Consider the following 24,989-nt stretch of genomic DNA (forward strand, 5'->3'; position numbering starts at 1 on the left):
AAAGACATTCTATCATTTTAATTGTTAAACAATTCAAGTAAGCTTTATCCCAATTTTTCCAAATCCATGAGCTGCCACTAAGAGTCTCTTTTCTCACCACCTACATTTTGCTACTACTAGGCTTTACAACCCATTCCACTTATGTAGTTAATATTCACAGTAAGAAAAATTGAATCCAAGTGTCAAGTTTATTACCTCATATTTTCTCTTCCAATTATATTCTCTCTGGGACATTCGAAGACCAGTGCTGACTGAGCCAATCCAAATACATGCATCAGACAGAAAAATGAAATTAGGAATTTAAGAGTAAAGGTAGCAGAAGAATATTTTGAAATATCAATTTGCTTTCACCTAGTAGGTCTCCCCTTTCCCTTCTCCCCTTTCAAATGGGCCCTTTAATTTCTTCCCTCAAGGAGGCTTGTTATTAGGCTCCCAAGAATCCCACTCAAGGGTTGACAAATTCAAATGAGAACAGGCAGGTCACACAGACAAGGAAGTGGGCCATATCTAAGACAAGAGGGTGGGGTGTGGTCTGTGGCAAACTGCACAGCATGTGCTTCCCCTTTACTCAGCTCTAAGTGTTACCACATATAGGAATGGGGACCGAGTGCATGCTTTCTGAGTTTTTCGAGAAGAGCTCAAAATCTGGATTTTTTTTTAATGTGAAATTTTTAGATTTTCCTACTTTGCAACTTACTCTAAATTTTTAAAACAAAACATGTATGTGGACCAAATCTAGGACAATGGTTGAATCCAGTCCATGAGCCTAGCATTTGTGACTTTTGTCCCAAATTCACTGGAGAATACAGAGTGATATACCACCATCCATCTAAAAATCACCGATTGCAGAGAGCCTGAAGAAAGAGAGAGGCCTAGAGGCACAGGAACAGTGGAGACCTGTGCCCTGCTTCCTGGAACTGCTAAGATCTTGGTAGCCCTTAGGATGCCCCAAAGGGGCTGGCACTAGGCCCTGAGTTCAGGCCCTCCCATGGACTCCTGTGCCCTAAGAGTACTCTGGAAGCTGCAGAGTGGCGGACTGAAGACTCTGAGGGCTGAAGTAAGGATTATTTCAGTGTTCACCAGCTTAAACAGGAGACCTGGAGCAGAGGGGACTCCCCCAAAATCAGGTGCTGCACATGACCTCTATATAGAGCCTAGAAAGTAAGCCACAAGAATGTCTGAGGTTGAATTTGCTTCTAGGGTAGAAATGGAATTACTTATTGAATGTCTTTCTCTTCTTCTCACTTGTTTGGCTTGCTTGCCATCTAGCACTTAGCATGGAGCCCAGCACACAGTGGGGCTGCATTTTAAAAGAATTGTGCAAATGAGAAATGAGATATAAAATAATAATGTCACTTTCTGTACACAGTTGGAACCCTCCCCCGCCCCAAAATTAACAATTCATGGAGAATTGATTGCTTGACCTCTAAGCTGACAAATCCTGTGAATTGGAAAGCCTGGATGGTACCAATTAGAGAAGCACATTAAGGATGACTATTTTCAAGCTGGGGCAGTTGGGGAAATGGCAACCCTGGGCTTGGTAGACCAAGAGTCCTGAGCTTTAATTGAAAGATGGGAATGCATTTTCTCTAGAGCAAAGCTTTCCTGCCTCATCTTCTCAGTATACTGCTTAGCACCATGATACATGCAGTTGGGCACATTTAGTGACTATAATTACTTAGTAACAATCAAAGTGCACCTCAGGCAAGACAGTTGAGTTGTGGTTGCAACTGTGGTTTAGAATATTCAAAGAGCATGGGTCAGGTTCCATATTCCCTTCAGTTGTTGGGAGCACACCAGCTCTCCACACCTGGACCCACTGTAAAAGTCTATGCCCTCCCCGTTGTCACTCTGGGCCCAACAGCACTCTGTGACCTCAGCCTCCCAGGACTGGAACAGGGTACAACATGGGAGCTGCTCTCTGCCAACACGGATGTGAAGGGAAGGACCTGAGAGAGAGAGGAGCCAGCTGGATTTCAGTGTCTGGAAGACTATGGTAGATGACCTCCCAGAAGTAATATGGCAACCAGGGTGGGCCCAAGGATGGGGACTGATGATAAACTCATACAATACCCTTGAGTCATTTTTTTTAGAATTAAATGAATTTTGCATGCTTTCCCTATCACTAATGGGCTGCCCTTACCCATGACTTTGGGGTCATCAGTATTTTTGGCAGGATCAGATGGTTGGACAACCAGCAGCTTGCTTAGATCTGAAGTTCCCTGAATCTAAAGGGAAAAAGTCAAAACTATTCAGAAGAGTATCCTTTGGTGTCTAAGCTGCCTGCTTCCTAACCTTTTCAAACAATATAAGAAATAAGCCGAAACCCAGAACTGGGCTTCCAGCCTAAGCTTTCTATCTTTTTCATTTCAAATCCCCTTTCATGTTGTTTCATGTAGTTTTGGACCAAAAAATTATCTTTTACATCTTTAGACTTTCTACACCTTCCTTATAATCAGAACGGACATTCGGAGTTTGGAAAACAGGGAATTCCCCAACATCCATAGAGATACTTGTAACCCTACACTGATGTGTAAGGGCTCTGGGCCCAGACTTCCCAGGCAGCAGGACTGTTCTTTCCTTAGAACATTCACCCTGTGTGCCCATCAAAATCTCTCCTCCCAGAAGGTAAGTAGCATACACGTAACAATTATCACTCTCATTTCTAGACACCAGATACCATCTCCCTCCCTCGATCCTCACAAGAACCTTACCAGATGGCTGCTGCTGCTGGCCTCATCTTACTAATGGGAAACTGAGGGTCAGAAAGCAGCTCATCTCTGCTCACACACCAGTGGGCACAGGGGTCAGGCTTTCAACCCAAGTGTGCCTGACTCTAAACCTTGGTGTCTTAAACTAAAACTATGAGCACTGCTCCTGCTGCTCCCTGCCTCGCCCTCACCCCTTCCTTCAAAGCTAAAGAGATTTTCATTTTCTATTAGAAAAGCATTTAGATTATCATCACCCTCTGAATTACTGAGAGGTACAAAGATAAGAATGCTACAAAAGGGACAAATGCACTTTTTAGGAAGTTTACCCACTTTCCCAGGACATAAATTTTCACTTAACAACTTTTCCTTTAATTGATAAAGAGGCAGCAAGCATCTCTCCCAAAGAGGAGAAATATACTAGCAGATGAGAAAGATGCCCCCTCTTCTCACTCCCTCTGAGGAGAAAGCAAATTCTGGGTCCTCCTACTCCACCTTCCTGTCACCCCATCCTGTTATACCCTAGGTGTTCACAGTCTCCTATTCCTTACAGAGGCAATGGAATGGTGAGGCCAGGGCTCACTCTCAAGAGATGCTCACAGCCCCTAACATGGCAACAACGTGATGTGGCCCCTCCTCAACTCCCTTCTTACTAATCAGTACAGACCCTTCAGAACCACACTGGTGTACAGTGTCACTGCCTCCGTGTAAGGTAGGGAAAATATACCTCTGTCCCTCCGGAGGGACAGCCCCACTCCAGGGCAAATGGCTTGGCATGCAGAGAGCTTGGGGATTCCAGCCCCCTGTGCCCCCTGGCCACATTCTTGGGTAGGGCACAAACTGCATAACAGTAGAGAAGCCCTGGGCAGGTTTTGACTGTTTTGTTAAGGTGAGAACTGCAGGGTCTTTCCATGTTATATTTCTTTTTAAAGTGGTAGGTTGAGTTTGAAAGTCATTTATGGGCACCATGGAAAGCAAGCAACTCTTTAGAAATAACTGTCCTTACCTGCTCACAGGTTTTAGGCAAAATGCAAGGTGCAAGATATGGTACCTCTGTCTTAGTATCAATTACACTGCCGTACACAATAATGACGAATTTCATGGTCACATTATCAATAGTCATTTCATTATAGCTTGATAAAGTCTCCACGTATGCCAGATTGAACGTCACACACTTCTGAAACTCTAAGTCCTACAATAGAATTACATTTTTTTCTATAAATCATGCTAAATGACACATGAAATCAAGAAGAAAGCAAATTCACTGATTGAGCTGAGTCCTTTGAGCATGTCAAAAGGCATTTAGACCCGAGGACCAACAGAATTTATCTAGAGTTCAGAATGACCTCAGACAAGATTATGAACTCAGGGTCTTTCTGTTGTTACTATTAGTAGTCCTGATTATGGCTGTCCAGCCTTACATACAGGCTTGCATGAGCTCTCAATCCATCTCAGTAGGGTGGCCAGTTATGCCTTGTGGATTCAGTTTTATCCAGCAGTAAGCAAATACCCTACTGGGCAAGTGAACAAACAATAGCAAAAGCCAAAACAAAATAAAGCAATACACTGAGTCTGAATCATACATCAAAGTTCAAAATAATAGTCTTTAGAGCTGGAAGGGAGCTACTATATATGGATTGAATTGTGTCCCCCCAAAATTCATACATTGAAGTTCTGAGCCCTGGTACATTAGAATGTGACCTTATTTTGAAATAGGGTCATTACCACTATAATTGTTTAAGTTAAGATGAGGTCATACTGGAGTAGGGTGGGCAAATAATCCAATACGACTGGTGTCCTAATGAAAAGGGGATCAGGTGCCTGGGTAGCTCAGTTGGTTACATGTCTGACTCTGGTTTCAGCTCAGGTCATGATCTCAGAGTCAGGAGATTGAACCCTGTGTGAGGCACCATGCTCAGTGGGGAGTCTGCTTCTCCCTCTCACTGTGCCCCCCTCCAGCTCATGCTTGAGTGTTCTCTCTCTAAAACAAACAAACAAATAAATAGAAAGGAGAAATTTGGGGGCATGTGGCTGGCTCAGTTGGTAGAGCACATGACTCTTAATCACAGAGTCATGAGTTCAAGCCCCACGCTGGGCATAGTCAAAGTGTTAAATAAAGATTCTCTGGGGGAGTAAAATCAGGGTAAAAGGCTATTACATCTTCTAATGTTTTGGATCTGTATTTTCTGTAATACAGATCTAGAATTTCTATAGATAATGAATATGCATTGCCTGAGAATTTTTTTTTTAAAAATGAAAGGAGACGCACCTGGCTGGTTCAGTCTGTTAAGTATCTACCTTCAGCTCAGCTCAGGTCCTGGGATTGAGCCCCAGCATCTGGCTCCCTGCTCAGAGGGGAACCTGCTTCTCCTTCTCCCTCTGTCCCTCCCCCCATTCATGCACATGCTCTCATATTCCATGGTCTGGATATGCCACAGTTTATTTATCCATTTATCTACTAGAGCACATCTTGGTTGGTTGTTTCCAAGTTTTTTGCAATTACGAATAAAATTGATAAAATATCTGTGTTCAGATTTCTGTATGAATATACATTCATTTGGATAAATTAATCTTTGGATACTGTTTACTGGATCATATGGCAAGGGTATGTTCAGTTTTGTAAGAAGTCTCCAAACTGTCTTCTGAAGTGGCTGTACCATTTTGCATTCCTACCAACAATAAATGAGAGTTCCTGCTGCTCCATATCCTCACCAGTATTTGAGGTTGTCAGTGTTCCAAATGTTGGCTATGCTAATAGGTGGTAATGGAATCACATTGTTACATTTTTCTGAGAACATAGGATTGTAAAAAAAGTTTACTTGCCATCTATATATCTTCTTTGGTGAGATGTCTCTAAAGATCTTTAGCCCGTTTTTTTTAGTTTAAATGCATTATATTTTTAGACAACCTAAATGAAATGTTTTTTTCTTAAAAACAATGCCTCCGCTTTAAATAAATCAAGGTCAAAATAAATGAAGAGCTCAAGATGACATCAGTCCCATTTGTCTAAGTCCTGGCATTGTGTAGATGAAGAGCTGCAGCCAGTTATGACAACAGGTGATATATCCAAAGTAATAGCCAAATTTGTTAACATTTTTCTATTTCTGAATCTTAAATAAAATCATATGGGGTCATCCTCACAGTGGTCCAGCAGAGCAACCATGCCATCTGGAGTCATGTTTACACCAATAAAGAACTGATCATTTTTTAAACTAGCAAGGATGTGCTTGATTTGTTCTGCAGCCCCTGTCATAAAAGGATTTACTCTTTCTGGCCTCTGTTCCTCAAGTTTGCCTTTGACTGATTTCATATAATCTTTAATGTACTTGTAGGCTTCTTTTGTGAAGCTGGTTTCCTGCAAGTGATGGTTCAGGACGTATCAACACCAGTGATGACCGTGTTTTCAGTACCTTTGCCCACCGGGCCTTCGGCAGAAGCATTTCCACCAATGAGTAAGTCATCAGTGTTACCCTGTGTCCCACTGACCATCTTTCCCCTCTGCCTCCAGGTACAACCCTTCCGTGATCAGCCAGATCTGCAGATGTTGGAAAACATCTCATCATGGCTGATGAGGTCCCAGTAGATGAGCATGAGGACGGCTGGAAAGAGACACTGGCAGCACTAGCTTAACAGGAACCAGGAGCTCTAAGCAAGTTTGGCCAGAGGGGCCCTAGGGTGGGGGGTGGGAGGGGACGGGAGTTGGGCTAAAACTGGCCCATTTTTTTAAAAGATTTTATTTATTCATGACAGACAGAGAGAGAGAGAGAGGCAGAGACACAGGCAGAGGGAGAGGCAGGCTCCATGCAGGGAGCCCAACGTGGGACTCAATCCCAGGTCGTCAGGATCACGCCCTGGGCTGGCTGAAGGCGGCGCTAAACCGCTGAGCCACCTGGGCTGCCCAAGGCCTATTTTTTAATTGGATTATTTTCCTATTGTTGAGCTTTATGAGTTCTTTGTATATTTTGGATGATAGTCCTTTATCAGATGTGTCTTTTGCAACTATATTCTCCCACTCTGTGACTTGTCTTCTCATTCTCTTGAGACATGCTAATTTTTTAGCCCAACATTCATATCCAGTCTCTCACTGCAATGAACATTGTTGAATTCCAGGTCTGTCACTTCCCTAAGTTCCTAACTTATAATAGGGGGGCTCAAATAATTCTTAAATAGGATATAAATATGGATTGTAAATTATGCCAATCCAAGAACAGACTTGAGTTACTACTTGTTGGAGAAAAAGTTCACAAAAGGGTCTTAGTCACCCCAGTAAAGAGTTTGAAAAGGCAAGAGATTTATATTAACATAGGTAGATTATAATAAACACCACTCCAATCAGTCCTCACTCAGATCGTGGGAAAAGCCAAAAAATAGCCAGCCCAAAGAGGAAACTCAATTAGCATCTCCCTGGGCCTGAGCAGATTGGCTCATAATGCTTGGGATTTTGAGCTTGAAAGCAGAAGTCATTATCTTTCTGTGTATTAGTGAAAAGGGATCATTATTTCCTTCAGACACCTGCTATTCCTCTTGTATCCCTAATGACAGAGTTTAAAGCAGTGGTTTTCATCATTGGATACCCTTTAGAAAGACCCAGGGGGCTTCTTTTAAAAATGCCAAAACCCAGACACACGGGCAAAAAACAATGAATAAACAACAAACTTTATTACCTCATTCCAATTAATGCTTACTTAGTTCCTGGGAATCTACCTTTAGTATTTGCTGAATCTATAACTTTTTTTTTCTTTTTTTTTTAAAGATTTTATTTATTTATTTTTTTTTTTTTTAAGATTTTATTTATTTATTCATGATACACATGGGGGGCGGGCAGAGACACAGGCAGAGGGAGAAGCAGGCTCCATGCCAGAAGCCCAACGTGGACTCGATCCCGGGACCCCAGGATCATGCCCTGGGCCAAAGGTAGGCACTAAACCACTGAGCTACCCAGGGATCCCCCTATAACTTTTTTTAAAGGTATGACTGCAGGTACCCTGGGAAATTAGCTGTGACCAATGGATTGACAATCTGCAGGAAGTCAGGACAAGAGTGGCTAAAATTCTAGAATCTCATTTTATTTTTTTTTAAGTTTTATTTATTTAAGTAATCTTTACGCTCAATATGGGGCTTGAATCCATGACCTGAAGATCAAGAGTCACATACTCTTCCAACTGAGCAAGCCAGACACCCATAGAATCTCATTTTAGAAGATCACAGTCTTAATTTCTCTGTCCCAAAAATATGAAATGCATTTTATAAAAACTAAATAAAAGTTCATTCATATTTTAATTGTTTAACTTACCTCATCAATGAGACTTGATTCAAAATACTGATAGGCAACACTGAGTGCAAACTTTAGCCATATTTTGTATTCCAAAGATGGCCAAAAGACATCAAAACCTTCATACAAATCCTCCAGGGAGATAAAGCAGGCCTAAAACCACAAGGTATCAAACAGCAAACTTGATTGAGAACTAAATTATAAGGCCATCTGAAGACAAGGTGCCTATAAGATTTAATCTTCATCTAACCCCTTAGAAGAGTTATCGACTCTCGTACAATTCTGGTACTCTGCCATTTAAAAGCATTGCACTATAGAGAAACTGTTTTAACAAAATCTATAGTTCGATGAAAGCATATACCTAATAGCTGGGAAAATTTATGCCAGTCCATAGCTATGATAAAAGATATGGTTTATGAGCCTAAGATTCACAAACTAAGCCACATAAACTTATCTATTTTTATTGCCACAGTCACTGAAGGGGGCTCCAAAGAGGAATTCAGCTGCCTCCATTTTGACCTTAAACTTTCTAGTTGTTTTTTTCTTTCCAGCTTGTTTCTTGGCCCAGGCCTCTGTGGGCAAAGCATCCCTAGATGGGAAGGAAACTATCTCTGCAAGCAGTAAGGACTGCCCTAAGCCAGCAAGGCCCTGTCAGCGATCAATTTGACCTTCACTGACCACCTGCATGTATCCACCCATGCATTTTGCCCCACACTTTCCTTCTATAAACTTGGAAGTATTTTCAGCATGTTGAAGAGTCTTTGAGCTTCTAGTCGGCTGTCTTCTTCCCCAGGTGAACCTCACTGAAATTAATTCCTTTCTTGTTTCACCACCACTCATGTCTCTGCCATTGGTTTTTGTCAGCCGTGAGTAGGGCTAAATCTGGTCTGTCAGGGAGCCCTGAGGACAGGTACTCTTGCACTCCTGCATGCTGGCCACAGGCTGACTCACTGTATTTGTTTCCAGAAGCCAATTGCTTACCTAAATAAGGAAGACTGCTCTTTCAGAATTCAAATTACATGAACTTCAATTGATTTCAGCTCAGCTTTGTGACTAAATTATGCCTCCTGTCCTCTTCCAGAAATGAAATGGTATAAAACTGACAAAGCAACATTGCTTTCTGTCCCACACACCCCTAAGACTCTGGACCCTGCTCTATTGCATGTAACAGTCCCAAAAGCTAGAGAATTCCTTGTAAGCAGGAACTCTGGTTCATTTCTGTTTGAATCCCCAGTATCTAGTGGAATATCAGGCTGCTTATTTGTTGAATAGATAACTTCTAACTTAGCCAGTGAAAAATGGAAGAAAGTGAGTGTAAAAATAAGTATTCTTTAAAAACACTTCTCTTGGGGCACCTGGGTGGCTCAGTCATTTAAGCATCTGCCTTCAGCTCAGGTCATGATCTCAGGGTTCCAGGATCAAGCCTTGCATCAGCCTCTCTGCTCAGCATGGAGTCTGCTTCTGCCTCTCCCTCTGCTCCTCCTCACCACTCATTCTCTCTTTCTCTCTCTCCCTCTCTCTCCACCTTTCTCTGTCTCAAATAAAATATTTAAACATACACACATACATACCTAAAAACACTGCTTTCATAATGGGAATCATTCACTGAGTGCCTGTACATGCCAGGCACCTAACTTAGATATTTTCCTAATCTTCATAACATCAAAAGTTAGATGAGATATTCTCTCTTTTAATAAACAAGGACACTAAAAAAATAAAAATAAAAATAAAAATAAAAAATAAACAAGGACACTAAGACACAAAGAGGTTAAAATAGCTCACTCCAGGTCTTACAGCCAGGATGTGAGACATTAAATCTTTTTTCAATTAGTCTATGCTACTTCACAGTATCTGGGTGGGCAATATCAGAACCCAAAGGAAGAAAAGATGCTGGCATTCCTTATTTACTTCAGGAAGAATTAACTAATAGCCCACAATACAGACAGAACCAGTTTCTTACCTGTAAAATAGTTTCACAGATGGCTGTATATTCAGTTTCACGCTTAAGCAGACAGCTCAGCTCTCCAATTATGTCCCCGCTGGTACAGTATTCTGTAAACATGGATTTGGACCCTCTTTCAGACCTTAGGCTACTGTCTATTCCAAAGGTAGGAGGTGAACTATGCAACTGCAAAGTGAAACCCAAAATTAAAAATCCTTGACCAAACCATAGGAGCTCCCACTGTTTCCTGCATTATTAAAAATGGAAGGAAAAGATTCTTTATGAACACTTTAAGCTGTGAAAAAGGTATTAAGGCTTCCAAAAAAAAAAAAAAAATCACAGTTTCTTTCACATTTCAATTCTCCAAGGGAAGGATTGTTTCCAATCTTTATCTTTACAAATGACCCCATTTACAACTTCCTTATACCTTCCTTCCATAAAAAATCCTACCAAAAGTACTGATTGCAGTCTGCAACTAATGCAACTACCCACTCCGAGTCTATTAGAAATTCTTATCATACTGGGCTAGTGCCTCAGGTGGATGAAGGCCTTTGATTGCATGGATGCAGAAATCAGATGCCATGAATTAGTATGCCTCCAAACCAAGCCATGGTTTCCATCAACCGTGTCACCCTTTAAAATGTTTCAGAATAATTTCCACAAGGGGCGCTTGGTTGGCTCAGTCCATAGAGCATGTAACTCTTGATTTCCAGGTCCAGTTTGAACCCCATGTTGGCAGTAGAAATTACTTTAAAAAAAAAAAATTTCCATGGGCCATCAACAGAAAAAAGGTCTTTACGGTGAGTCACTTCAGGAAAAGAATGGATAGATGTGAATGTGGGAAATAAGAAAGCTATGAGATTTCAGGAGGAACCCGCAGGAATCAACCAGAAGGATTACAAAATTTTTCAGAAAGTTTAGCTGTAAACATCAAAAAGGAAGGCTATTGTTCAGGACACAGGAAACAGGGAACAAAGGGTCACTGAAGAAGTTGCTATGAAACTGCCCCCTCTGCCAGTGATTACCATTCAGATTTTTAGAGGCATTCATGCTTCCAAAGGGCTTTGACATTCTTCTAATTCTGAATGCAGTTCAAAGGCTCTTTGAGCAAGGAACAATGTCTCTGTCTTTTTATAAACCAAGAAAAGAAGATAACATCTGCAGGCAGATTTTAAAGAAGTGCTTCCAAGATTCCTCTCTTTGTTATTCAATCAAACATTAATCTAGAGACCACTGGGAAGGGACTTTGCAGATGGAATGAAGGTTACTAATCAACAGATTTTAAAGAGATGATTCTGGATTATCCTGGTGGGCCAATGTAATCAATCACAAGGACCCTCCAAAGTAGAAAAGGAAGCAGAATCAGAGAGATGTGGCATCAAGAGAGGGATTGGCTGTACTTCAGCTCTGAGATGAGTACCTGTGTCCAAAGATGGAAGGAGCTTTATGAGCTGGAGATGGGTCGCAGCTGACAGCCTGCAAAGAAGCAGGGCTTCTTTGTTTATGGCCATAAACAACTAGATTCTGCCCACAACCTCAATTAATCTGGAAATGGATTCTGTCCTCAGAGTTTCCAGAAAGGAACACTGCTCTGCTGACCCTTTGATATTGGCCTTGTTAGACTCAAGCATAGAAACCAACTTCGACTTCTGAACAAACAACTATGAGATCATCAGTCTAAGCCACTAAATGTATGCTGAGTTCCTATGGCATCAACTGAACACTAACATAACAACTTCAGCCCAAATATTGTTGGATTTACTCTTGAAGAAGACTTAACTGGTCCAGTCATTGCAGGAAAATTCCCCAAAGGAAAATGTATTTTGCAGTTTTTAAGTGTTCAATTTGATATATCTAACAAACACAAGTAGCAGTGTATTTTTGTTATGATTCTAATGGGAGCATAGTGCAAGGATTCTACTGGAAGCAGCATAGAATAATGGCTAAGGACATGGATACTGAGGCCAACTCTATGAGTTCAAAGTCCTCCTTGACCTCTTACTGTGTACCCTTGGGAGACAACTGAATTACTTTCTCTGTGCACCAGTTATCCCATGTGAAAAATAAGGTAGTTATAAGAATTAAATGTCATAATATGTTGCCATTTTGACCACCCTTAAAAAAACTACAACTGATCTCTTCATCTGTCAGTTACTTCTAAATATGACATATTTTGCTTACATATTTTGCTCACTGTCCTATCTCCTTCCATGCCTCTACTAAAAAGCAAACTCTAAGAAAGCAGGGATTTTTGTCTGTTTTGTCAATTCTGTGCCTAAAATGAACAGTGCCTGCTTCATTTGCTTCACAAATGAAGCAAACATTTGTTGAATGAATGAATGAGTGAATGAACAGCACCAGGCATTTTGTTGGGCCGGCGGGATCAAGGGGGATTGGGAGGCACCACCAAAATGGCAGCAGGCCCTCCACCTTGTTGCCCCCACCTCAGAACTTTCCCAGCACCAGCAGACTCCCCCCCCACAAGACATGTCATCAGGGGGAGACTGGACCTGTGCAGGAAACCTGAACCATACTTACCCAGACCCCATATAAGGGCATGGGCAGTTATTGCCCCAGGCCGATTTCACCAGTAATATGCCTGATACCTATCACTCCGTCCAGACACACAGCCCCTTACCCCTCCCCCGCTAAAAAGCCACTTGCCCTCCCCTGACCGGGACTTCCCTGCTCTCTCCCTCCCCTGTGGGCCCAAAACCTTGCCGGAGAGCCCGTCCCATTAAAAGCCTATTTCGATTAACTTTTGCTGGGCCTCTCTATTCCATTTCACTACCCATCAGATTAAACCTGAGACATTTCATAAGTGCTATACATGTATTAGTCTTATATTTATCCTAATAGCTTATTTCCATGATCAATTGGATATCTTTAAGGTCTGAAAATATCTCTTCCAAAATAGAAAGTCAAATATATTATGTGCACTATAATAAGAGTTTGTTACTTATAAACATCATTTAGGATCTAGGAATTATTTGAGCCATAAGCTAGGGGCTCACCCATGTATGTATTCAGCTACCAGCATTCAGACTCTAAAGGATTCTTATTCTCCTCACTCTATAACATCTTTCTCTGATCAGCAAAAGTATCCTGTTGGTTAGGTAAAAGTCATAGTTTCAATCCTTATTCTATTCGACCTCCGTAAGGATCTGACACTGCAGTCGGTCCACATCCCCTCACTCTTGACTGTCATTTCCTTTAGTAATTCAACCACTCCAAGTATTGGGTTCCCTATCTAAACATCATGGAAAATATCACTTCCTCCCAGGATTGCCTTGAGGAATAAGTATTGACTATAAAAGCATTTTGATAAATGAGAAATGCCCTTAAGATGTTGGGTATTATCTTTCAGCTGTAGTGTTCACTCTGAGTGAAAATGGTCTCATTTAGAAATTATGTTAAAAATTTAAAACTTTCAAGGAACCTGGGTAACTCAGTCGGTTAAGCATCAGCTCTTGATTTCAGCTCAGGTCATGATCTCGGGGTTCTGGGAAGGAGGCAGTTCGGGCTCCATGCTCAGCACAGAGTCTGTTTGAGTTTCTCTCCCTCTGCCCCTCCCTCCTTCCCTCACCCTCTCTCTCAAAATAAATATATAAATCTTTTTATAAAAATTTTAAACTTTCCAGGTTCCTAAATTTCTCCTTATGTTAAAATCATATATTTCAAAATAAATTTTCAGTAAAGTATAAATAGTCCCTTACAATTGCCATTCCTGAAATAATTAAGTAGATTCCTTGTGGCATTTCACCTTCTCTACAAATGACATCTCCATAATCAAAATAGGCAAGTTTGGCTCTCTCCTGCAAGAAAAATTAATGAGAGTCAACACAAAATTTTCATCGTCTTCTTTTCTAAATAGAAATAAAACTTTAAAGCTAAAATGGTTTTCAAGTAGAAAAAAAAACCGTACAAACTATATTCTTTGGTTGTTAATGAATTATAACATGCTGACATACCTCATCAATTTTTTTTTTAAATCTTTTATTTACTTATTCATGAGAGACACAGAGAAAGAGGCAGAGACACAGGCAGAGGGAGAAGTGGGCCCCTCGCAGGGAACCCCATGCAGGACTCGATCCCAGACACCAGGATCATGCCCTGAGCGGAAGGCAGACGCTCAACTGCTGAGCCAGCCAGGTGTCCCCCTCATCAACTTTTTTAAAAGAAAGGGACCAGGGCAGCCCCGGTGGCGCAGCGGTTTAGCGCCGCCTGCAGCCTGGGGTGTGATCCTGGAGACCCAGTATCTAGTCCCACATTGGGCTTCCTGCATGGAGCCTGCTTCTCCCTCCACCTGTGTCTCTGCCTCTCTCTTTGCTCTCTCTGAATGAATAAATAAATCTTAAAAAAAAAAAAAAAGGGACAAGCAAGCAAACTATAGATTTTGTGATTAGTACCAGGCACAGTGATTGGTAGAAATACCCAATAAATGCTCAATTGAGTAGATGTTTACAATAAAGTGTGAAACTTCGGACAATGGAGACGGAGACAGGATGCTCTGGAAAAGTCCAAAAAGGCCACAGGACCCTGTCTTGGGTGTCCATGGAAGACTTTAAAGAGGAAGGAAGAGCTAAGCTGAGGCCTGAAGAAAGGGTAACAGATAGCCAGGATACAATGAATTGAACATCACTCAGGGCAGAGGACTCAGTATATGTGAAGACCCAAAGGCAAATAGAACATCTGCACGTGGAGTAACTGCAGAAGATTCAGTATGTCTCACACAGGGAGGAGTGTGGACCAGCACTGAGTTATCAATTTAGCTTCAGTAGCCATAGTGTGTAGGATTCCCAATACTTTAGCAACTCACAACATTCTAGTTTTTTTTTTAAACCAAAAGAGAATAAATAACTTCTAGGTTGAGGAAAATATTTTAATACTAAAACATTTAATACTAATATATAATTCATCTTTATACTAACACAGTCATAAAGTAGAATTTTTTGTCATTTTTTTATGTGGGAAGAGGCTCACTAAGGCCAAAGTGCCAGGACCCATGAAAGTCATCCTGCAGCCCCAGTGGAGCAAGGACTGGAGAGATGAGCCAGAGCCAGGCCTCTTTAACATTAAGAGTTTGAGCTTTTTCCCAAAACCAGGGAGGAGCAACAGAATGGTTTTTAACAGAAGCATCAGGGTGACAGATTTGCATTTTTCAAAGATATGTAGGAAACATATCTCTAAATCATTCACAGTGGTTATCTCTAAGTATGGGGTAGGAGTGACGAGTTTTCACGTTTTACTTCATGTACTTCTGAATTCAGTGTTGAAACCAGCATGGATGGCTTCACAATTTTTTTAAAAAAGTCACCTAAAGCCAATTATCCAGCGTTTATATTGTTCAGACTTTGGTTTTCTACCACTGACTTTTGGCTTATCATTATAGACTATCACATTTTTAAAGGATTTTTTTTTGAAAGATTTTATTTATTTATTCATGAGACACACACAGAGAAAGGCAGAGACACAGGCAGAGGAAGAAGCAGGCTCCCTGCAGGGAGCCTGATGCAGGACTCCATCCCAGGACCCCAGGATCACAGCCTGAGCCAAAGGCAGATGCTCAACCACTGAGCCACCGGAGTGTCCCGACCATTACGTTTTTAATTAACCACATCAGTTGGAGGATGAAAGAAGGGAGTAGTAGTTAAAATTAAGTATTGTTGCTGTGATGGAAACCAAGATTGAAATTACAGCCTACAATCAGGGGTGTTTATTTTGTTTACTGTGGATTTTAGTTAACCACATAATCCATGGGCTGTCCCTAATGAGAATAATGCCTGTGTATTCCCAATTCATCACAATTTTTGTTCTGGTAAAATCCAATTGAAATGGCTGTCAAAAACCTATATATTTGTGCGCCTGGGTATCTTGGTCGGTTAAGCATCTGGCTTTGGCTCAGGTCATGATCTCGGGGTTCTGGGATCAAGCCCCACATCCAGCTCCCTGCTCAGTGGGGAGCCTGCTTCTCCCTCTTCTCTCTGCACCCTTCTCTCTCATGTGCTATCTCCTTCACTATCTCTGTCTCTCTCTCTAATAAATGAATATAATCTTTAAAAAAAAAAAAGAAGAACATATTACAACATATTAAGGAAAGGGGGCACTTAGAGTGAGGGAAGTCAATAAGGGGGTTAAGAAAGTCCAACAGCCTTACAGAGGTTTGGAAAGTTAGGGACAGGAAGAAGGTTGTGCCCCAGTGACAGGTTCACCTTAGGTATCTATGAATCATTAATTTATAGAGTGATCTTCTTCTCATCAGTTTCCCATTCCTCCTCAGTCACTGCTGGATGGTCAGTTAATTACATTTGGAAAATTACTACCTATAAAGAACCAAATTCTAATTTTATCTTAAATTGGATTTTAACAAAACTAAGCAGAATGCAAATTATAAGAAACACCTTTGAGATACCTTCTTCCCAGTCCAAGACCATCTCCTATCTCTCAGGACTATTTATTTGAGATCTATTTTCCAACTATCCCTTGGCCGCTGGCCATCCATCCCATCAGATTTCCTCCTCCTTCTTGCAGCCACACTTGTACTTGCCAAAGCAGAACATCAGACCCAAATTAGGCCAGGTGGATTTCTCTCTCAAGAATTTGAACTGAGAGGCAAAGAGCCTGGGAATTGAGAACTGAGCCATGAAATCCAAGTACTAGAAGAAAGGTCCACAGAAGCCCACCAATAATATTCCTGAGCTGGCCTGAATCCTACCCTGCCCATAGTTAGTTAGTTATTTCTTAGCAGCTTCTATACACCACCCCATTGTCTTTCCAGGTCAACTTCCCCTTTTCTTAAACTAGTTCAAGTAAGTTTTTATTACTTTCAACCAAAAGAGTCTTAATTCAAGTAAATTTCAGATCAATTTCAAAAGAAAAATTCAAAAATTTCTGGTATGAAGGAAACATTAGTATAGCAAAAAAGATATTCAAAGCTCAGTAGAATCTCATTATGATTGCTGTCTTTCTAGAAAACAAGCAAAATGCCCTAATTGTGGACAAACAAATGCCTTATATATCTATTTGCCTAGCTCACAAAGCATGGTACAACTAAATTTGTGGTAAAGCAAACACCATTCTTTGTCACAGTGTTTTCCTGATTCTAAAAATCTAACAGAGGTTTTGATTGGTTGATGAAAACGTTATAAGCCTTATAATTCATACAATAACCACTTAAAACCAAAGCCACAGGGCAGCCCAGGTGGCTCAGTGGTTTAGCACCACCTTCAGCCCAGGGCATGATCCTGGAGACCCGGGATCAAGTCCCACATAGGGCTCCCTGCATGGAGCCTGCTTCTCCTTCTGCCTATGTCTCTGCCCTTCTCTCCCTCCCTCTCTCTCTCTCTCTGTCTCATGAATAAATAAATAAAATCTTTAAAAAAATTTAAAAATTAAAAAATAATTTAAAAAATAAAACCAAAGCCACAAAATGGTAGTCTATGAGTCACATCCAATCCAAGGATGTATTTTGTTTGGCCTGCATGATATTTTCAAAATTCTAAATTGATGTCAAATTTTTAAAATTTGGAAATTTCACATAAAAATTCAGATCTATGGATTTTCTTTTAAAAACCTGACCTCTACATTATTAAATATAATAGTCAATTTTCAATCTTCATCTTATTTGACCTCAGCCGCAGTTGACATAGTTGCTTATGGGCTCCTTTAAGAACTACTTTCTTCACTCAGCTTCTAGAATACTACTCTCCTTTAGTTTTCCTCCCACCTCCTCAATTCTTTTTTTCCCAGTTCTATGAAGTTGTTCAAGTTTAAGGTATACAGAATAATGACTCGACATACATATATTATGAAACAATTGCCACAAGTTTAGTTATCCATTACCTCATCTAGTTACCAAAAAAAATTCTTTTCCTATTATCAGAACTTTTAGGATTTAATCTCTTAGTAACTTTCAAATATACCATGCAGCAGTGTTAAATACATAGCCATCATGTTGTACAGCACATTCCAGTACTCGTTTATCTTATAACTTGGGAGTTTGTACCTTTTGACTATCTTTCTTCAATTCCCCCTCCCTCCATCCTCTACTAGGTAACCAGAAATCTGCTCTCTTTTTCTATTCTTTTTCCTAATTCCTCCTCATCTTCGCTCTAAATGTTGGATAGCCCAAGACTCAATTCCTGGATGTCCATAATAATTCCTTAAATTAGTGCATCAAGTCTTCATACCTTAAATATTATCTCTATTCTGGACAACTCCAAAATCTCTATCTCCCATTTGGCCTCCCACCTGAATTCCAGGTGCCTACTCAACATCTCCATTTGGATGTCCAATAGCTTTCTCAAATTTAACTCATTCAGAATCAAATGCTTGTCCTCTCCATATAAATCTTCTCTAAGTCAATGGGAATTCCATTCTATTTTCAGACTAAAATCCCAGAAGTTGTCCTCTCTCCCTAACACTCCTTCCATAAATACCTATCAACTCTACCTTCAAGACATCGAGAGTCTATTTACCACTTGCACTAATCCAAGCCACCATCACCTCTTGCCTCCATTACAGGAATCATCTCTCTGGCTTGCCCTTGTCCGCTTACAGCCTATTCCCAACACAGCAACAAGGTGGTCACTTTTAAATGTAAGTTAGATCATATCACTTCTCTGTTTGAAGCCTTCCCATATGTTTCCATTTAATTCAGAGTGAAAGCTGAAGTCCTTATACTGGCCTACAGAGTTCTACAAACTCATGCTCTGCAACTATTCCAGCTTCATCTGGTCCCACCATCACTACTTCTGCCACAGGGGCTTTGGGGGATGTTCCTTGAACAAACAGCACACTCCACACCAGAGCATTGCACTTGCCTGGGATGCTCTTCTCTCAGATTATCTACATGGTATACTATTGCTTGCAGATCTCTCTTCAAATGTCACTTTATTCAAGCAGCCTTCCCTGATTATCCCATATAAAATAGCTTCCCCACTATATTTCCTTTTCTTCCTTTTTCTCCGTAGCATTGACAATGATCTAATAGACTATATATTTGTGTATGTTGGTGTATTTTTTGTCCATCTCTATCCATATAATATAAAATCCAAAGCAAGGACTTTATCTATTTTGTTCACTGGCATATCTTCAAACCTAGAACAGTCTCCAGCACAAAGAGGATATTCAAAAAATATTTCTTGAAAGAGTCTAAAATTGCAAAGCAACACTCAGCTGACTTTAGACAGAGCATGAACTCTGGAATATGCCACAGTTCTCATTGTTCCCTATAATACTGTATACAGCTTGTTTTACGTTTATATCATCTGCCTGGCCTGTATAGTAATTTAAACTTGAGACTCATGCTTTAAAAAAAAAAAAAAAAAAAAGTCTTTTTCAGAGTGCGTATCGGGAAGTCCAGAACTCTACAACATAAAGTAATATGGGATTGGTTAATAATTAGTCGCACAGATACCTTATCCTAAGCAGATAAGCCATTGTGGAAAACCATCTTTGCCCTTTGGCTCAAAATGATATCTACTCTTCCGGGTTTTGCTGGGCCTCCATTTTGGCTTACCCTTCATTAGCCATCACAGGATTCTTGCTTTGAATATGCTTTTTTGTTAGTCTTGCATTAGGAAGTGGAAAATAATTATTATCAAACCTGAGCCAGAATAGAAGACAGAATCTTTACCTTGAAGAACTCAATGAGAACATCTTTATTTTCCAGCCAAACAATATTATGAAGATATTTGTCAGGAGTAGGTGGTGGAATTGCCATTGGAAAGTTATTCAGTGCTTTTATTTTTGCAAGAAATACCTGAAAACAAACAATCAAAATAATGATGATCATATCCTGTGAAAAAGGACAATAGGTAAAAATTTAGGAAATCTAACAAAACTACCATTATGTAAGCTTATTTTGATTTTGACTGAGTTTCTTTCACCCTACTTAAATTATCCTCTAACCTTTTTTGGTCCCTATTCTTCTCTTAACTCATTGAATTTATGAATTGATATATTAACTCATATTGAACTTAGTATCTCTATAATCCAGTTAACACTGTATTCCACTGTGTCTTAATTTCATATCACTTAAACTTCACAGTTGGTTACTGTACAATTTAATGCCACATATTCTCAAATCTTTTACATATGTATGATTTACTTCTATACTTACATACATACATATGTATGAATTTACTTCTCTAAATTCTTCTAATTTTGAAGGATATAGTTCCAGTTTTGTGGGTTCTCAGAAATCTTCTCTGGCTTCCCTATAAGGTAAGAGATAATCACCTGTCTATCTTATTCTAATGGCATACCCTACAACTCTCCCTATGGAACTAATTACATTATAATATTATTACTTTTACTTATCTGCCTCACCTTCCTATTTTGTAACTTTTGTTGACTTCATGAATAAAGGACTAAATGAAAGAATGAGGAAGAGCCCATGGACTTTGGGGTCAATGGTGTATTAAGTATTCCAATCTCCTTAAGAGTCCATGGTACATACCAGGTATTCAACATATATTTATTCAATTAAATTGGATTAGCTAATCAACTCCTTACAACTAGCTCCTTATGAATTGGAAGATAATTACATCTCTGTGGCTGACAATTAGACAATCAGTATTGCATTCAATAAGTAACTATTGAATGATTGATTTACCTATTACCTTTCTAAACAAACCTATAGGAAAAAGATCTCTCTCTTCATAAGGGCTATAATTTATTTATTTATTTAAATTAATGGGTATCAAGCACTCAGTTGAATCTTATATAGCCTTCAAAGTGATGAATGAAAAAAATAGAATAGAAAACACAGTGTGTGTTGAGGTATAGCTTGAAGAATACTGTACTAGCCCTTTTCTTCCTTCTATCAGACACTAAGGAAGAATCATATTACCCATTTAGTCCTTCACCATGATATTAGTCTAAAGAGATAGAGCCTTAAAGGGGAAAGCTGGCCTGTCCCACACCCATTTCCCTTTGGGGACCATGGAGAGGGGACTATGTCCAGGGAATGACCAGAAGCACAGTGCCTGTGAAACTTGGCCAGGAGCTGCCAGTGACAAGGAAAAGCATGTGATACCCGGAACAGCAACACAGACAGAATGTAAGACCGGAACTTCCATGTTTCTGCATGCTAGGAAACAGATTCTTGCAAAGGATAGAAAGAACAATCACATTTGCACAAATAAATGATCTAGATGGCACATGTGATGGGGTGATAGTACTAAATATTAAACATGTTTTCCTCTGTCTTACGTCCCTAATTTTTTTGCAAATACATTTATCATTTTTCAAAAGTCTATTTATCAGCTATTAATAGTGCCTTCCCTGCTCCTCTCCTCTCAGAACTGTCCCCTCCCTGACCTCCACCAAAACACACAAGCACACATACACACAAGCTGATCCTCTCCCTATGATGTTAACATTATGTGATTCCCACTCCCTTGCCACAGCTGCTAGGACCAGTCAGTACACATTCCACCAGTAGACAGAGAAGCAGAAAAATGTAGTTGAGCTTGTAGAGGGAGCCAAAGAAGATGCCAACTCTGATAGGAAATGGAGAATCTGGAAAGCTTTCTATCCATAGTCAAGTCACTTCCAAGGCCTGGCCACATGGTCTGGCTACTGTGGGTTCGGTAAGACATCATGTGTCTTTATAAGAAACCCCTAGCCCTATTTCTTGGCTAAGCCTAACTCAGGTTAGTTTCTGTTACTTGCAACCAAACAGTTTTGATATGGTGTGCACCAGGTAGCACTGGCGCTAGCTACCACTGGCATTAACAAAGGCTATCAGCAAATTAGAGTTAAAATTTGATTTAATCTTCCTCACTCATTACACTCTGCTCAAGTAACAATGCAGGCTTGAGTGTTGGGCCCATGGAATCAAGCAACATGGAAAACTGCTTCATTACCTTATTCATCTCGATGCCCTCATGTTTATCAATAATGCCTCTTGACCAAAGGAAGGTGAGGTTTTTCAGAGCTTTAGCAATAACCCTCCGGATTGCCTGCCTAGTCTTCAAAGCAATGACAACATCACGACCCTCATGCTCTATGAGTCCTGAAGCAAATAAAACTATCAGTAAGCAAACAATGCAATAATCACAATAATAACTTATATTTGTTTAATACTTTATAATTTCCAAAGTATTTATTCAATACCTGTCATTCCTATTTCATACAGAACTTGTGAGGCTGATAGGACTAGAGTTATTTTCAACTCCATTTTATGGATGAGAACATTGAAAACTGGCTTCCTCTACTAGCTAGGAGAAAATCACTTTCTCTGCCTCATTCCCATGGCATGTCCTACATATCTCCACTGTGGAACTTACAACATTGTGATATTTTGATTTTTACTTATTTCTCATCCAACATATCATATAACTTTGTTGGGTGAATAAATGACTTAATGAAAGAGCCCCTGGACTTCTGCCCATGGAGCTTTCTGAGATCAAAGCACATATCTTTTCCTCTTTAATGAACACAAGAAGTCATGAACTAGACTGTGAGTCATGGCCAAAACTCTCTCATCTTAACATGGGCAGAATGCCTGACATCTGGAAGGTACTTTTTTTTTTTAATTGAAATGAGCTGGTTGGTAAAATGAAGAATAGCATAATCAGGAGCATAGGTCAATGGAGCACTTGACTCTTGATATCAAGGTAATGAGTTTGAACCCCACAATGAGTATGGAAACCACTTAAAATAAAAAAATTTAAAAAAGGAACTTGGGTTTCAATGTCAAGTACACCTTAGCTGGAGATCTAGCTCACCATTTACCACCCATATGACTTCAGGCAAATTAAACTTTCTGAACCACAGCTTCATTATCTATAAGATGAAGATAATAATAGTATTTGTCTCATAGAGTAGTCCTAAGGATTAAATGAGATAATGCATATAATGTATATATAATGCATATAAATCTGTTAACACAGCTCCTAACATAATTAGCATTTGATAATCAGTTGCAGTAACCATGTGGGAACAGGTACTTCCTTTTACAGGACTAAATCAAGAGAACTTTGTAATATTACATACTAAATCTAAATCTAAAGCATAATATGAGACAGCAGCCCCTAGGCCCCTAATCTTTAAAAGCACAGAAATAAAAATCTACCTATATGAAAGGTAATAATGGATCCTGGATTTTTTGAGACAGTGCCAAAATTTCTGACACATCTCCAAATTCATAATTTTATCATTAGGCCATGTTCTTCCAATTTTGATTTGGAAAGTATTATCCCCATAAATCTATATGGCATCTTACAAAGTGGTTTTACTTTATTTCTTTTATAATTTCCATTTATGAAGGACCTACTGTATGCCAGGCTCTCTCCCAGAAACTTTTGCACACACTAAGAGCCTGGTCTACCGCCCCTTGTGAGGAAAGCAGACTCAAGAAGCTTTGTATAAAATCCTAAGACTCCTGCTGCACACTTCAACTGAAGCAGAGTGCTTATGGATGCTCAAAAAATGACATCTCTTATAGCCCCACATTCCTGAATATCTTTGCAAGCAAAGTAAAACAAAACAAAAACACCCTTTGTCAAATGTAATTTTCATGTGTCTTTTTCTTATAGACTTAAGGAATCTGATCTTGCCACTTTAATACACTTTCTACACTCTTCATTCTTTCCTCTATGCTCCCATAGCAAATACATGACCTGCTTTTTTTTTTAAATTTATTTATGTATTCATGAGAGACACAGGGAGAGAGAGAGAAAGAGGCAGAGACGCAAGCAGAGGGAGAAGCAGGCCCCATGCAGGGAGCCCAATGTGGGACTCGATCCCGGGACTCCAGGATCAGGCCCTGGGCCAGAGGCAGGTGCCAAACCGCTGAGCCACCCAGGCTGCCCACATGACCTGCTTTAACTTTCTGCAATTGTCTACTGATACTCTCATACCCTCCATTATGCATTTTTGGCATAGCTGGCCTATTGCATGCATTTGATAATAGCTTATTGAATGAATAAGTGAGTAATTGAAGGAAAGCATGAACTTGTCTTACCTTGGTTAAATTATAGAATAATAAGGTGTGATTTCAGGAAGTCAGATATTCCTACTACCTACCTAGTTCTTTGACAGCATCTCGTTTGTTGGTTTCCAAAATTTCATATAATTTCTGCAAGAAGTCAAGAAAGACATTAATCTGTTATTACACCAACTGCATATCTGGCTTTAAAATCTGAGAAAAAGAAGAAATCTCACTAAGTTTATGATTTGGGGAAGATGTTTAGCTCAATTCTCTCCTCTGTGCCAATTCTGCTGCTTTCCTCACTCATGCTCCCACTCATGTTAACAGTGAATAGTGTGCAGTCAGTAGCCTGCATAACTACTGGACCTAGCCTTTCTCAGAAAAGATTAGTGTGCATTTCACTGTGCACCAAAGAGAATTCTCACAGATAAAACTCCATTAAGAGAGAGCCAACTGAGCAGCTTTTTGGGCAGCCAGTCTATTAGGAGCATAAAAACAACTGCAATAATGAGAAATGATGGTATTGATTAGTTCCATGATTCCTATAGATCACTCTTGGCATAATGAAGAAATGGCTCTACTCCAAGGCTAACCATGGTGTTCAATCATACAGTAGGTATTGGTCAGATGCCCCCTATTTCCCAGGCACTGCTCTTCATGGAGCTTATTCTCCAGCTTTAAATCTTCTGGAGCTTTCACTTGGCAGCAAACAATCCACAGTTCCCTAGGATTGTCAGGTACAGATGACTGAAATCCTTCACCCAATTAATACACAGCATAATGCTATTTACAGGAAAGAATAACAAATACAGTGTTATTTTACTGGTTTGCTTTATATATTTATATAATTATATATCCATTTTAGGGGCATGTGGGTGGCTCCATTGGTTAAGTATCTGCCTTTGGCTCAGGTCATGTTCCTGGGGTCCTGGAATTGAGCTCCCCAGCTGGTTCCCTGTTCAGCAGGGAGTCTGCTTCTCCTTGTCCCTCTACACCCGCACTAGTGATCTCTCTATATATATCTCAAATAAATAAATAAAAATCTTTTAAAATAATTTATCTATTCATTCTAGAGAGAGAAAGAGAGAGAGCATGCATGTGTGAGTGGGGTGAGGGGTAGTGGGG

The 24,989-nt window shown here is 40.0% G+C and overlaps 1 protein-coding gene across 12 annotated transcripts in view; it reads right to left on the reverse strand.

Moving 5' to 3' along the window:
* Nucleotides 1-24,989, reverse strand: part of SLC9C2 (solute carrier family 9 member C2 (putative)) — a 107,341-nt gene that overhangs the window by 6,110 nt on the left and 76,242 nt on the right. For 10 of the 12 annotated variants that reach the window (XM_077901700.1, XM_077901710.1, XM_077901709.1 and 7 more), the window contains 9 exons: nucleotides 23,960-24,011; nucleotides 21,796-21,944; nucleotides 19,560-19,685; nucleotides 13,639-13,737; nucleotides 9,941-10,108; nucleotides 8,002-8,133; nucleotides 3,715-3,900; nucleotides 2,144-2,228; nucleotides 196-251 (listed from right to left, as the gene is read on the reverse strand). In XM_077901700.1, the coding sequence (XP_077757826.1) occupies nucleotides 196-251; nucleotides 2,144-2,228; nucleotides 3,715-3,900; nucleotides 8,002-8,133; nucleotides 9,941-10,108; nucleotides 13,639-13,737; nucleotides 19,560-19,685; nucleotides 21,796-21,944; nucleotides 23,960-24,011 (1,053 nt within the window). The remainder of the gene's footprint in view (nucleotides 1-195; nucleotides 252-2,143; nucleotides 2,229-3,714; nucleotides 3,901-8,001; nucleotides 8,134-9,940; nucleotides 10,109-13,638; nucleotides 13,738-19,559; nucleotides 19,686-21,795; nucleotides 21,945-23,959; nucleotides 24,012-24,989) is intronic. The other 2 variants (XM_077901702.1, XM_077901705.1) reach the window with 2 other exon arrangements.

Source organism: Canis aureus, chromosome 6 (assembly GCF_053574225.1).
Source record: "Canis aureus isolate CA01 chromosome 6, VMU_Caureus_v.1.0, whole genome shotgun sequence".
NCBI lineage: Eukaryota > Metazoa > Chordata > Mammalia > Carnivora > Canidae > Canis > Canis aureus.